Source organism: Chiloscyllium plagiosum, unplaced genomic scaffold, assembly GCF_037043375.1.
Source record: "Chiloscyllium plagiosum isolate Xiang-an unplaced genomic scaffold, Cpla_swu_hap1 HiC_scaffold_37, whole genome shotgun sequence".
Lineage (NCBI taxonomy): Eukaryota > Metazoa > Chordata > Chondrichthyes > Orectolobiformes > Hemiscylliidae > Chiloscyllium > Chiloscyllium plagiosum.
Window position 1 is genome coordinate 5,696,497 of NW_028270175.1, and position 15,993 is coordinate 5,712,489.

General features: G+C 44.2%; 1 protein-coding gene across 14 annotated transcripts in view; it reads left to right on the top strand.

Moving 5' to 3' along the window:
• The window catches only part of casz1 (castor zinc finger 1), a 402,949-nt gene that overhangs the window by 344,879 nt on the left and 42,077 nt on the right, over positions 1 to 15,993 (top strand). For 8 of the 14 annotated variants that reach the window (XM_043676242.2, XM_043676250.2, XM_043676245.2 and 5 more), the window contains 6 exons: positions 2,555 to 2,727; positions 3,520 to 4,364; positions 7,936 to 8,071; positions 11,693 to 11,756; positions 13,292 to 13,449; positions 14,102 to 14,224. In XM_043676242.2, coding sequence (XP_043532177.2) covers positions 2,555 to 2,727; positions 3,520 to 4,364; positions 7,936 to 8,071; positions 11,693 to 11,756; positions 13,292 to 13,449; positions 14,102 to 14,224 — 1,499 coding nt within the window. The remainder of the gene's footprint in view (positions 1 to 2,554; positions 2,728 to 3,519; positions 4,365 to 7,935; positions 8,072 to 11,692; positions 11,757 to 13,291; positions 13,450 to 14,101; positions 14,225 to 15,993) is intronic. The other 6 variants (XM_043676244.2, XM_087980258.1, XM_087980260.1 and 3 more) reach the window with 1 other exon arrangement.

Below are 15,993 nucleotides of genomic sequence, written 5' to 3' on the forward strand. Positions count from 1 at the left end.
TAACAGGAGATGGGCCCACTGACCCCAGAAACAGTGCAGAGGCTGTCGGGTGCTAAGATGAGCTGTTGAAAACACCCCCTCCCCCCACCTTTACTGCTCTGGGACTTTCTCTCCATTAAAATAAAACAGGCACCTAGGCCTCACCTCTCCCACACCCTCAATCTACCCCCACCCACCATACATTTCATATCCCATCTATGGCATCCCATGACCCCCACCCATCTTTCATATTCCTCCAATGGCAACCTATGTTCCTGTAGCCATTCCATGACCCCTTATAGCCTTGATGCCAACTTAGTGCCAGCCCATACCCCTTTCACCACCCATCTGCCCTTTTATCTTTCGTGCCAACTCAGCTGCATCCACCATTAGCTGACCTCAGGAGCCACAGTGAGATGGAATAACATTTCTGAGTATTTGCTACAGGCTTCATTATTAAAAGTAATTGTCATTAATAATACTTAATTCCTTACTTGAAAGGAAAACAAACATTTGCATTCATAGCCCTATATTAAAGACAGCAAATTACTTCATGACAACGTGGAGCTGTCAATCAAACTGTGAATTTACAGCCCCCCCTCCCCCGGCTGTGATAACAATAGGTTGTGGGTGCAGGGTGCAGCACTAATCCTATAATGGTGATCTCAGATGTATGTCTCCAAACAGTGAAATAGCAATGAATGATTTTAATTCAGCAGAATTTTTGATTTTTCAGAAATATAAAATGCCTTGGGGTTTAAAATGCTTGATAGCTTGACAGTTCCATAGAGTTTATCCATGTTTTATGCAGATTCATGTCAACTCTTAATAATCCCAAAGGAATGCCCAACATCTCCCAAAGAGCTCCTGACCTCACTCGCAGAGGTCACTCTAGGAGGAACTGGTTAGCAAACTGATTCTGAACAAAGCATTGCCATGGAGAAAATAAAATGAAAAGGAAGCAATCCCCTTTTCCCTTGTAATACAAGTTGTTATGATTATTTGAAATTTAGCATTCTTGCACTTGTCCTGATGTGTGCAAAACAAAAAAGCTTCCGCAATATGATTCCTTGTTCAGCAAGACTCAAGTTCTGGTCACCCAAGAGACTGTTTGAGCAGGAACACAGAGAGATAAGAAAATATCAGAGCTCCCTGATGTTTCATCTCGAGATAGTTCTGGCACAGCAGTGGAAGGGTTTGGCTAATTTGAAATAAAACCATTACCTCACTCAAAACTAAAGCAGGGAAAAGTAGCCATGAAGGGAACATACTGACCACATGCTGTGATTTCAATTTGTTCCTTTGAAAAAATACTTTAGTGAGTCTCATGTCTTATTCTCTTAGAAAGGTAATTCTATAAAAATAATAGTACTTTGGGTTATTTCTATTAAATGCTCAACTTCACAGTAAATGTAGGACAAGGGAAATTATCAACAAAGGGGCAAGGCCTGAATTCTCAGTCATCCCTAATACTATGGCAATAAGAACATACAAGCTTTTCCCTAGTGGTTAAATTTCTTTGGATCCCTATAATGTGGAAGCAAGCCATTCGGCCCAGCGAGTCCACACCAACCCGCTGAAGAGCATCCCACCCAGATCCATTCCCTTATCCTATCCCTGTATGCATTTCCAATGGATAATGCAACTAACTTACACATCCCTGGACACTATGGGACAATTTATCATAGCCAATCCACACCAACCTGCGCATTTTTGGACTGTGGGAGGAAACTTGAGGAAACCCATACAGATACAGGGAGAATGTGCAAACTCCACACAGACAATCGCCTAAGGTTAGAATCGAACCTGGGTCTATGGTGCTGTGAGGCATCGGGTATTTAATAGGTTTCATCATTGTCCAGAGCCTTCAATTTGTTTTCCACTTCTGGACTGACCAAAACCCAGCACAATCTCCCCCCACACCTTCTGTCTATATCCACTGTGCTATCAGATAGTGAGCTTTGGACAAGCCATAATGTCGTGGAGCTGTATATCAGCTCCTTCCCTCAACCCCAGTCCTGTCCACCTTGAGCAAAGTCCAATCCCTCGGTATGACTGAATAGCCCCTTCTCCACACACTGTCTCAGGATGAAATAGCAGGATGGGAATGGGATTCCCGTGACTGACTACATGGGACAGCCATTGATGCTCTTGGGAGAAATCTGGATGAGACCTCGCCTGAGGGATGAAGAGTTTGGGAGGGTCCCGAGTTACAACAGCTGCACAGTGTTAAGGTGGTGGGAGGTGTACCTGGCTTGTCATTACCTATCCAGGCCCATAGGCACAAACCCATTTAGATGAAAGCACTCTCTCCCATTCTCACCTTCACATTTAAGGTTCTTTAAGGTCTCTGCTCTCCATATCCTCCTCCAATTGTTGTGACTCCAGGCCCCTCCAATCTCTTCTTCACTAGATTCTGTCCCTTATCCATCTTTCCCCCAACATAGCAGTCTCATACATTCAGCTTCCGGAGTCCCATTCCCTTCCTGAGCTTCCGTTCACCTTCCGCCTCCCCACCCTCAACAGTCTCCTTGAAGCTCTCTCAATAAAGCCTTCCATTTCTCTCGCCCTCCAGGTGGGTTGCACTAAGGTTTACACCAGTACGTCTGATGTGATGACCCATGAAAACTTCCACAAAAAGAACGCCCAGCTAATCAACGATGGCTTTCAGCGCTTTCGTGCGACGGAGGATTGTGGGACCCTTGGCTGCCAGTTCTATGGACAAAAGACCACACACTTTCACTGCAGGTACATCCCAATCCAATTCAATATCTCCCTCTATGTATAAAGTGACATCTATGACTCTCTTAGTCACCCTTAGAAAGTTTCTAGGTGAGACCAGCTGCGCTGAATGGCCTTGGCCAAGAATTGAAGCAGTCCTATATATAAGAAACTTAGAATGCTTTACTATGTTAAATGTGCTATAGAACTGCAAACTGCCGTGTGAAGAGATTGGAGGAAGAGTAACAAACATCTGGATGTAAGCTCTCTCGTGGAGCGTTGTGTTGTTGATGTTTCAAGTCCCTAAAGTGTACAAATCAAAGTTGATGCTCAGGTGCAGTGCAGTACTGAAGGAGTGCTGCATTGTCAGAGGTGCTGTCCATCAGCTGAGATGTTAAACTGAAGCACTGTATGTCCCCTCGGGTGGGCATTAAAAACTCCATTTCACAGGTTCAAAGAAAACAGAGAAGTTATCCCTTGGCCAATATGAACCCCTCAATTAGCAATACACTAAAAAAAACCTGATTATTCTCACTTTGCAGTTTGTGGAACTTGCTGTGTGCAAATTGGCTCTACATTTCCTGCAATAGTGACAACACTCCGCAAGTACTTCATTGGCCGTAAAGCACTTTGAGACAAATAAATGCAAGTCTTTTTTATCCTCTGGGTATTAAGCTAAGCTGTTAGTGGAAAGAAAACCTGAGACACACACGCACTGTGACCTGTACTCAGTGATGAGTATGTGACGGTGAGGGACAAAAGGGGAGCTGGAATGTAGGGAACGATACAGTCTGCTCATTAACCTCTCCATTTTCCCAGGCGTCCTGGCTGTACTTTCACCTTCAAAAACAAGTGTGATATCGAAAAGCACAAGAGTTATCACATCAAGGATGACGCCTACGCCAAGGATGGCTTCAAGAAGTTCTACAAATACGAGGAGTGCAAGTACGAGGGCTGTGTCTACAGCAAGGCCACGAACCACTTCCACTGTATCCGGGTGGGCTGCGGCTTCACCTTCACCTCCACCAGTCAGATGACCTCGCACAAGCGAAAACACGAACGGCGTCACATCCGCAACACGGGAGGTCCCGGCCTGGCTTCCCAGCTGCTGGGCCGCAAGGAGAACGAACAGGATGACTCCAGCAATGACGATCTGATTGACTACTCAGCGATAAGCAGCAAGAACTCGAGTCTGAGCGCATCCCCGACAAGCCAACAATCTGCGGGACCGATACTCCTCCCCACTCCCACCACAGAGATCTCCTCGAGCCAGGCCGCCAGGCCGACCAGTAACCTCATCCCAGCAACCAAGATGTCGACGATACTTCCGCAAACGCTGGCCAGCCCCATCCCAGTCGCCTTGGCACTCTCCAATGCCAGTCTCTCCAATACCGGCCCCTTCTTCCCTATCATTCCCAACAGGGTCTCCATGGCCATCCCCGTGACAGCAGCCAACTTGATATCCGCCATCTCCTCCAGCGTTCCCACCGTGCCGACGGAATCGCCTTCACAAGTTGTCTCGGGGTCCAGCAACACAATCCCCCTGTCTCCAGCTGCTGCAACCACCATCATGGAGAAGATCACAGCCAGCAAAGGGCTCATCTCCCCAATGATGGCCCGCCTTGCAGCTGCAGCTCTCAAACCATCCAACCCAGCAGACCTAGGTGAGACATTGGGGTATGAATAACCCTGGTATTTTGTATTCATCGTAAGAAGAACAGATCATCCCCAACTTGACATTGAGAAACTGAGCTGAACTAGCCTGACATTTGAAGGATAGGTCAATGCAGGTGATCTGGAGTGGTTTTGTTGGAGCTGGATTTGAATTTGAGCAGAAACATCCTTTAAAACCATTAGTAAGATCATCATTCAATGAGATTATGGATGATATAATTCTCAACTCTGCTTTCCTGCCTTTTTTTCCCCTTAAACTTTGACTACCTTACTGATTAGAAATCTGTTTATCTCAGCCTTGAGTATATTGAATGACCCATGAGATGTCACAGGAGAGCCGAAGACCAAAGGGCACCATCTCAGAATAAGTGGACAGATATTTAAGACAGAGATGAGGAGCAATTTACTCTCAGACTGTCATGAATCTGTGGAATTCTTTCCTGTCGGGGTATTCAAGGCTGAGACAGACAGATTTTTAATCAGTCAGGGAATCAAGGAATATGGAGAAAAGGCAGGAAGGTGGAGCTGAAGATGATTGGATCAACCATGATCTCATTGGATGTCAGGGCAGACTCAATGGGCTAAATTTCCCTCTTCTGCTCCGATGTTTTGTGGTTTTATGGTAATCCTCCCTCCAATAATACTCAGTGTAATGTGCTTCGCTTTGCTGTCCCTTCAAATTCTTTCAAGTAGGAGTTTATTATTTTGTTCATAACAGGAAGACCATTTCGGTGAACTGTCCCTTCCCTCTGTTAAAGTTCAAATACCTGATCACGTTAAAATGAGTTTCTCTCACTTTAGATTTTGCCTTCAATTCTGAGGCCTCTTTTTATTAACTGAATTACTGTTCATAGCGCAAGTCTGCTTGTTATTATAATGTGATAACACTTAAAAACCTAATTAACAGTTCACCCCCCCCCGAGGGTGGAATAAATCTAGGCGTGAATGGAAAGCCACAGAACTTTCTACGTCTGTGGTCTATTTTCAAAAAAAAAATGAAAACCCACACATCTTTAAAGACAGTTTTGGTTGAGGAATATGTAGGTTAAGTGCATTAGTCATGGGGTAAATGTAGACTAATAGGGTAGTCTGGATGGGTGACTCTTCGGAGGGTCAGTATGGACTTGTTGGGCCAAAGGGCCTGTTTCCACACTGTAGGGATTCTATGATTCTAACTCATTTTTTTCACCAACATCACAAGAAAATCACTTGTGTTCTCAAACTGATTAATTTATATGCAAGACCCATTAAGGTGAGGGAGAGGTGGGGAGAGATGGAGAGAGGGCATTTCACTTTTATAGATTTTCTCATCAATCTGCTGTGTGATGTTATTACACAATTCAGGCAGAGGTGGGTTTGAATCTGGGTGTCCTGGCTCAGAGGTGGGGACACTACCACTGCAGCACAGGAGCACAGATATTTCAGAATACTTTGTGTTAATGTTTTATCAACGGGGAGTCATTATATTCAGAAGGTGGGTCTTGACTGGCAACTCACCTTGTGTGTTGCATAAATATAGGGCCAGAGTGAAAGAGGGGTTTTATTTCGAGGTGCACAGCACACAATGTGTGTCTCTATAAATAAAAGCTTGTCAGCGATTTCCCCACTAATGATTTTGTTTTGCTGTGCTCAGCCCATTCATTAAGTGTACAGGAGCTTTGATTTTTTTCTTAAAGGGTGCAACCTGTGTGTGACTCACACAGTAATGTCTGGGTACCCATGCACCCAAAGGGAGCATTGTTCAGCTTCCTGAGTATGGAGCAAAATGGGGTAAGGAATTGCACAAGTCAAAAAGTTTGGTGCTGGAAAAGTGCAGCTGGCCAGGCAGCATCCGAGGAGCAAGAGAGTCAATGTTTCGAGCATGGGCTTTTCATCGGCTGGGCTTTACCGGCACCACACTTTTTGACTCCGATCTCCAGCATCTGCAGTCATCACTTTCTCCCAATGAATTACACAAAGTGACCAAAACCTTTGTCAGAGAGATTGCTTTTGAGTAAAGACAAAGTGTGGAGGTGCAGTGAAGGAATTCCCGAACCTGGGAATGGGTATCTGGAAACATGCGTTCCAGCGGTGCAGTGATCAAAATTGGGAATGCCCAAGATGCTAGAAAGTCTAAGGAGCACGGATATTCCAGAGATCTATGAAGGCTGAAGGAAAATGCAGAAAGCAGGGGGTGAAGTGGGGTGGGGGTGGTTGGGGAGGATGGGATTTGAAAATCAAGATGAGGATTTTGTGATCAAGGTGTTGTTAGACTGGGAACCAAAACAGTTAGTGCTCTATGAATGGGGCGTGCTAAGAAATACAACATGGTGGCAGCATTATAATGACTTCAAGTTTATGGAGCTTAGTATGTGGGTGACCATCTTTGGCTTCAATTTAGTGAGTAGCGTGAATTTGGTGGTGTCCATGGTAACAGCTCTGAGCACATGCACAGTGAGGTGCAGCTTTTTCCTTCTCTCTTTACACTTTGCTCACAATCCCTTGACTTTGTATTTCCCAAGTCTGAGCTCATTCTTTTTTCTAAAAACAAAAGGGAGGGAATGATTTGATGAGATGGGTGATGTTCAGATATTAAGAAGAAGCAAGAACAGAAACAGCATTGACCTTGTGAGATTTTGGTGTAAACTGCAGATTAACCAGAACTCTTCTTTCAAATTATTCCTATTGCTGGTTAAAGCAGAGGTTAGGGTTAATCTGCTACTCTGTGGAATTCTGAATTGAACATTTAGCATCCTTAGTGTCTCACAGTGTAAGTTCAAGGCCTTTGAGAATTGCTAGAGTCAGAAAGTTTGAAATTTGCTCAATGCAGAGTTTAGCTTCTACAACTTCTGTCAAGATATAAACCCACACTGGGGTTGCGAGATGGGAGCAGGTCACTCAACACTTTGTTTCCTTTCAATTCACTAGCCATCCTGAGAAGTAGGACAGGTTTTTATTTTGGAGGGAAATACTAAACTTTTTTCTGCCCGAGGCAAAATTAATATTTCAGTCTCTTGGGGTATTTCAGAAAAGGTTGGGCACAGGCCATTCTGTAAGCTGATTTATTCTCTTTGCACGTGGCTTTTCTCAATACCTTGCTTATAAATGTGATCTGTCCATCTGGGTGGGTGTGGGGGAGAGGGTTGGGGAGAAGGTGGGGGATGGGATGGGGGTGAGTCAAACCTGTTTGAACTGATCTGATTGGCTGTCAAGTTTGATCTGGCATGGATGGGAGATGTTCCTCTTGAGCATGCTCTGTTGAAGGCTGACGCGTCTCCATGGAAACGTAGACATCCTGAAATGAGGCAAAGCTTGTCTCTCACACTGGAGCTGCCAGAGACCCTCAGCATTAACATGATTTTTAATGAATGGTTAAGAGGCAGAGCCACAAATCAGATATGACAACAGCAGAATGAAGCCTTTTCACCTCGCTCTCTCTCCCCTCCGACATCTCAAAAGTCCCGGTGGCTTGACGTAATGTGGCAATAATTATCACTCCACTTGTTCCGTCGCTGAGCAAAAGTCAGAACCGATCTCATCACAGGGGACCAACAATGACTTGTTTTTTGCATTTTGTCATAGCAGGAAATGAGCAGCAAACACAATTGAACCAGTTCAGTCTGGTCCCAGTCAAGCAAGAGCCAAGTGACATCACCAAGACCCAATCCCAAGACTCAACACAGAACCAGAGCCTTGATCTGAGCTTGAAGGAGCACAGGTAGGTAGCATGCTGCACTATGAGGGCAGCACTGGTATTGAACTCAGTTTATTACTTCAGTGCTATCTAGAGTGGATAATGTGGTGGCTCAGTGGTTAGCACTGCTACCTCACAGTGCTAGGGACTCCAAGTTCAATTCCAGCCTTGGGTGATGCCTGTGGGGAGTTTGCATGTTCTCCCTGTGTCTGTGTGGGTTGCTTTCTTCAGTCCAAAGGTGTGCAGGTTAGAGTGTATTGGCCATGGGAATAGGGTGTTGGGTTTGGATGGGATGCTCATTGATGGGGGGGGGGGAGCTGAATGGCCTTTTTCCAAACTGTAGGCATTCTATGATCAAATTCGGCATTGAGGAGACAGCACCAACTCTATGAGGCTGTTCTGACATACCCACAGCTGGTAATTCCAGTTCTTCACATATAAAACCAGACAAGTACATTTAATCAACTGCCTACGCTCCAGAACAAAGATCCCCATCCGAAAACATCCACTGCTCCCAATTATTCCAAACTTTCACAAAATCTTTCCATTGTTTGGTCAGTTGAGGTTTGATTATCAAATTGTTTTCTCTTTTTGGAATACATCCCATTCTGGTCAGAGTTCTGTGCAACACACACACACACACACACAGTTTTCAATCTGGAATACAGATTGTCTTTCATCATAAGTAAAGCCCTGAGTGATAGACATGCCACCCTGTCAGACTACTCCTCTGTCCCTTCCTATCTCTGCTGCACAGAGATGTCACAGTTACTGCGACCTCAACACTCCCGGTGAATTCGATCAAGAAGCTGGGTTGTGTGTTAACCTGATCTCTGGTGCTTGGTATGGTGGCTCCTTGCTCAGGTGGTACTTTTGCTGACAGCTCTAATGCACCCATTGTACAACCAGCTTCCTCTGACCTCCCTTCCACTGTGGGGGGAGGGGGGCAATCTTTATTAATTGACTGCTGTATCACTGTTAAAATTGAGACAAAAGCTTTGGAGAACAAAAGCTCAGAAAACAAGACGGAAGGTTCCAAAAATGCACATCTCAGGAGCTCTGGTTGGTATTCAGCTCATTGTGAAACCCCTCCATATGCTCACACTGTACTTAATCCCTCTGTGGCCTCACTTCTCCAACTCCACAATCATCTAAGATGTCTGCAATCCTCCAATCACAATTATATATTCCTCACTCCCTTTCCCCAAGCACTGGACTTCAACTCCCTGGATCCTAAGCTCGTGAAATAACAGCCTAGACCTTTCCGAATTCTCTCCCCATCTCTCCTTCATCAAGACGCTCCTTAAAGCATTCATTCAGGGGCTGTGGGCTTTGTTATCTGGGTCAGCATTTACTGCCCATTTCATATTGTAATTCAAGATTCACAATAATATGATCCTTTTACCAAGAATGTGATTCTTGTCCTAAAGTCTTACCCTTTGTTTTAGTGACAGAGATTTAAGTTGATTATGCTGGGAAGTGACCTGGGATGCTTTATGACATTATATAAGTAGTTGCTGTGACTTTATTGCTGGTAATGTACAAGATCAGTTCAAAGTGATGTGGAATGCCTCCGTTTCAGACTCTGTCACCTCCTCAGGAACATAGAACAGAACAGCACAGTAAAGGCCCTTCAGCCCTCGATGTTGTATCGACCTTTTATCCTACTCTGAGATCAGACTAACCTACACATCCTTTATTGTACTGTTATCCATGTGCCTATCCAAGAATTGCTTAAATATCCTGAATGTATCTGACTCTACTATCACTGCTAGCAGTGTGCTCCACACACCCACTACTGTCTGTGTAAAGAACCTACCTCTGACATCTTCCCTAAACCTTCCTCCAATCACCTTAAAATTATATCCCCTTGTGATAGACATTTCTGCCATGGGAAAATGTCTCTGATTATTCACTCTACCTAAGCTTCTCATCATCTTGTACATCTCTATCAACTCACCTCTCATCCTTCTTCGCTCTACTGAGAAAAACCTTCGCTCTTTCAACCTTTCTTCATAAGACACACCCTCCAGTCCAGGCAGCATCCTGGGAAATCTCCTCTGCACCCTCTCTAAAGCTTCCAGAGCCTTCCGAAAGTGAGACGACTAGAACCCGACATAGTATTCCAAGTGTGCTCTAACCAAGACTCCATAGAGTTGCAGCATAACCTCGCGTCTATTAAGTCAATCCCCCTGCTAATGAAAGCCAACACACGATACGCCTTCTTAACAACCCTCTCAATTTGGGTAGCAACTTTGAGGGATCTATGGACATGGACCCCAAGATCCCTCTATTCCTTCTCACTGCCAAGTATCCTGCCTTTAACCCTGTATTCTGCATTCAAATTGGACCTTCCAAAGTGAATCACTTGACAAGGAGTTTCTCTACAATCCTGCAGGCTGCTTCTGCTCATCACTGTGCCTGAGGAGCAGCGAGTGACAGAATGAGAGAGGAGGACGTTTATAGATCCTGTACATCAGGCCTTTGATATCATTCTGCTGCCCCAGGATTTCCAAAATGGATGTTTTTATTCTAAATCATTTGAGAGATGTGTGCTTTTGGTGCCTTTCCCTAATTGTCATTGTGGACAGTTCAGAGAAGGATCATTAGATTGATTCCAGATATGGAGGGATTTTCCTATGTGGAGAAGCTGAGGAGGTTGTACTCATTGGAGTTTATCAGAATAAGAGATGACATAATTGAAACATAGAAGATTCTTAAGGGGCTTGACAGACTTGGAGAGGTTGTTTCCCCTTGGGAGAGTCTAAGACCAGAGGGAATAATCTCAGAATAAGTGGGTGCCTATTTAAAATAGAGATGTGGAGGAATTTCTTCCATCAGAATGTAGTGAATCCATGGAATTCTTCACTGCCAGGGGCTACAGAAGCTGTATCACTAAGTATATTTAAGGCTAAGATATGCAAATGTTTAATCCAAGAAATGAATTTAGGATTATAGGGAAAGGGCAGATAGTGGAGTTGAGGATTTTCAGATTAGCCATGGTCTCAATGAATGTCACAGCAAGCTCGATGGGCGGAATGGCCTACATCTGCTCCACTGACTCCTATTTATTAACATTGAGGTGAGTGAGGCACCTGATATAGAAGGGCTCTAATATATAGGGAGATATAGAAACAGGCCATTTGGTCCAAATGTGTTTGGAGACCTGCTGATTATGACAAACTGATGATAAGGCAAAGAGACATCCGAAGATCATCTTAAAGAAGCAGCCATTTGGTTTGATGGTTGATGTTGAAAATTCTCTTCCAGATTTTGAATGTGGCTTGCAATTCTGTGGTCCCCATTCTGGACAGTTGATCTATTTTCTATTCCCACATGGGATATGGGCATCATTGGCAAGATGCCAGCCTTTATTGCCTACTCCCAACCACCCTTTAGAACATGACCTCACTGGATGACGGTGTTATGTAACCAGGTATTTGCCAACATATTTGCTATACTTCAGATTAAAAACTGAGGGATAAACAAACAGTTTAGATTGGGTCAAATAGTCTGTAATGAGAACTGTAGCTGATGTTTTGATTATCATACTGTGGCATAACCACAAAGTACATACTGTACTGCACCATCATGTCACAATAGTCAGAGAGAAGCTGAGCTAATTACTTTTCCTTGTTCCTACAGCACTGAATCTAATGGACATGTGGATTCAGGACAGACGTCCCTGTTATCCTCATTTCTCAATAAGGTAAGAGTTACCATCAGTGTTTACACCCAGACATAAATTAACAGAAGCAGTGGAGTGTATTCCTGTTCGTTTTCTGTTATTTCAACACCAGTTTCTGAGCCTGTGGTGTCAAAAGCATTCACATTCTAAAGCAATCAATCAATGTGCAGCACACTTCAACTCATCATCCGCAGGTAAATTAACGTAATTAAATGGAGTGGAGTGTGCTGCCATATTGTCCAGTGCAGTGGGTTATAGACCGAGGTACATGTAACAGCCACAAAACACAGAGTTACATTTCAGCTGCTTGTCAGGAGGCCAGGGAAGGTTTTTGTCCATTAGTGAAACCAGCTAACTTATAAATGTTCTACCATTTCACATGTTCCACACTGGAAACCTACTCCTGGTCAGCCTCCAGCATCAAAAACTCTTGCTGCCCCTATCTTAAGTTGCTTAACACCCTATTCTCCTCTCACTGCTGTGCTCACTGACTTACAGTGGCTCCCAGTCAAACTTGATCTTATTATTTTCCTGCTACGACCTCACTCCTTCCTATCTCTGTAATCTCCAGCCTCCACTACTACCATTTGAGATACCTGCGCTTCCCAATTCTGGCGGCTTGACCATCCATGATTTGCTCAGCTACACTATGGACCGGCTACTCAGATAGACTGAGCAGCAGCAAATGCAGTTTAACCCTGACAAGTGTGAGGTGGTGCATTTTGAGATGATTAATAAGGCAAGGGAGTACGCATTGAAGGGTAGGACCATAGGAAATACAGAAGATCATGGAGACCTTATTATGTATGTCCATAGACCTATGAAAGCAGCGGGACAGGTAGGTAAGGTGGTTAAGAAGGCACATGGGATATTTTCCTTTGTTAGCCTAAACATAGATTACAATAGCAAGAAGGTTATGATGGAGCTGTATATAGCACTTGTTAAGCCAAAGCTAGATTACTATTCAGAAAACACCTTGAGTGATTTTGTGTTTGATTTTCTTCATGGTGCTCCTGTGAAATGAATTGTAGTCTCGGGATGTAGTATATCAAAGGTGTTATATAAACATACGCAGTTTTGAGAAGACACAACCACAGAGAGTGGGGCCTAAGAACAGAAGATCAACATTGTGATCTTCACAAGGTTTGCACATCAGCTGAAGGACAGAGCCGCCTGAACTCGGTCAACAGCAGAATGTGGAGAGGCTACGGGCCAAAGCATGGGTTGTCCCATCTTGGATGGGGAAAGGGGAAGAGGGCACGTACCAAAGTTCTTACTGTCACAAGATTGTTACAATGCAGAATGAGGCTTTTTGGCCCATCATGTCTGTGCCAGTCATCCAAATGAGAAACGCAATTCACTTCAATGCCCACCTTCTCCTGCATAGCCCTGGCCATTCTTCATTTTCAGACACCAGTCTAATTCCCTATTGAAAGCCCTAATTGAACCTGCCTCCACCAGAGTCTCAGACCCTACCCTCTTGCTGCATGAATTATGCTCACTTTGGAATTTGATGCCTGCTGAATTATTGTAAGCTCTTGTATTTCTATCATTAGATGTCCCAAAACAGCAGTGGACTGAGCAATTTGCTGAACCTCAAGACAGAACCAGACTGTGCACAGTCTGATGCAGAACAGATGCCCTACATGAATAAAGCTTTGACCCCACAGAGACAGGAGAAACGACAGGAGTTCTGGGAGAAATACCTGCGCAGGTAAAGGTTTAATTTCCACTTACTGCAGCTTACTCAGTGGCTGAGTGGATCAAATCAGACCACGTTCTGAAGCAGACTCCTCACAAAACCCCGACTTCGATTTCAATCCACATTGTGTTAGTCTGTCTCTGCCCACGTGTCACACTGCGTGTTATAATTTGAGTGTGAATATGGCTGGAAGAAAGCAATCAAAATTCCAGGTCCTGATTGTTTTCCAGTGACAGGTTGCAAGTATCTGTATCTGCATTTGTACCTGTGTGTGTTTGTGTATCTATGTGTGTGCCTGTGTCTGTATCTCTGTGCATATGACTATCTATGTATGGGTCCACGTGTATATCTGTGCATGTGTCAGTGGTTATGTGTATATATACTGTTTTTGTCTACTTTTATAAGTGAGCATTCATGTCTTTGATTTTGACACAGTGTCTGTCAGTACGTGTCTGTGTCTCCCTGCATGCCGTGTATCGGTATGTCTGTGTCTATATGTGGATGCGTCTTTGTGTCTATGTATGAAGTATGGTTTGCCACATAGAGATATGAAGGATTCTCTAACTTCTCAACTGCACCAGCAACGCGTACATCATTCTTGCAGGAACTAACTACTGAGCAGGTGCTTATGGTTTGCTGACAATGTGTTATCTCTCATTCATAGATTTACCACAGAAGATTACTGTGAGAGCCAGTGTGACTTTCTGCATAAAACCCATTTCCATTGTGCAGTGGAAGATTGTGGTGCCCTTTTCAGTACCTTGGATGGAGCTGTCAAGCATGCCAAGTAATTATCTATATGTCTATCGAGTATATGTGTCCATATCCACCAAGTATATGTGTCCATATCCACCTAGTGTATGTCCATGCCTGTCAAGTATAAATGTCGACATATACCAAGTACAAAGGTCCACATCTGCCACATATGTGTGACCAAACAATCAGTACATTGCCATCAGTGAAGGTTTATTAGAATTATATGTTCTATGACCATCAGCACTGATGGGAGAAAGTGAGGACTGCAGATGCTGGAGATCAGAGTTGAAGAGTGTGGTGCTGGAAAAACACAACTGGTCAAGTAGCATCCAAGGAGCAGGAGAATCAACGTTTTGAGCATAAGCTCTTCATCAGGAATGAGGCTTGTGACGAAGGGCATATGCTCGAAACATCAATCCTCCTGCTCCTCGGATGCTACTTGACCAGTTGTGCTTTTCCAGCACCACACTCTTCAACTCTGATCTCCAGCATCTGCAGTCCTCACTTTCTCCCATCAGTGCTGATGGTCATAGAACATATAATTCTAATAAACCTTCATTATTAAAAACTAGAGAAGCCTTTGTCCTATGAGCTATGGGAGTGACCTATTTGCAATGAACCTCCAAATCTGTCCCTATGGAGCTCGCTGAAAATTAGCTCACCTACATGAAACCAGGTGGCTACCTCAGGGGACCTTGAGAAGATCAGTCCAGTCCGCTTCAAAGTAAATCCCAAAGAAGGGAGGGGATGGAGACAGAAACTCTGGACACTCGGCGATGTGTTAAAGATCTAACTATGTTATTCACAAGGGATTGATTAACTGTGTGGGTTAGGTTATTGAGCGCAGTAAAACACATTACAAGTTATGAAGTAGACATTGCCACAAACCAACTGATTCGCTGTATGCAGCTTGCAGAGCCAGGCAGAGTTGCAACATTGTCTACCTGAAGACACGGTGGCACAGTGGTTAGCACTGCTGCCTCACAGCGCCAGAGACCTGGGTTCAATTCCCGACTCAGGCGACTGACTGTGTGGAGTTTGCACATTCTCCCCGTGTCTGCGTGGGTTTCCTCCGGGTGCTCCGGTTTCCTCCCACAGTCCAAAGATGTGCAGGTTAGATGAATTGGTCATGCTAAATTGCCCGTACTGTTAGGTAAAGGGGTAAATGTAGGGGAATGGTGGGTTGCGCTACGGCGGGTTGGTGTGGACTTGTTGGGCCGAAGGGCCTGTTTCCACGCTGTAAGTAATCTAATCTAAGCTTGCAGTCTTAAACAGTGAACTCTTTAAAAGGCAGGGGACATGGTACCGTAGTGCATTGCAAGCTTCTGATTAGCATATTTGAAGGGTTTGAAAGTAGTCCTGGCTCCTCAGATGTTATATACTTACTCAATGGCTGATGAGATTGGGTACAGGGCACCTCGTATTGAAATTCCCCCCGAAATCCATTGTTTCGAATGCAAATTGGGATGGGTCAAGGATAACGCAGTCAGTTTCTCCCTCTGTGTGTTTTCTGTACAGATTGTCAAAATATAGCCCTTGGTATGTGTGAAATTTCTGAAAAGATTTTCATCTTCTATTTGTCAGAACAAATTGCAAATTTACCCAAGGTCGACATGTCAGCCAATCAGTTCCCTTTTCTGCCATGGTATCAATTGTTGAGATTGTTTGAAATTTGGTATTCTTGAAAATTACCCTGATGAGTGCAAGTTGAAAATCTCCAAGAACATGCCTCTCTCTTTTGTCAGGTTCTATTCTAGCAAGTGCCTGTTTAACATAAAGTCTTCTGTAGTTCCAAAAACT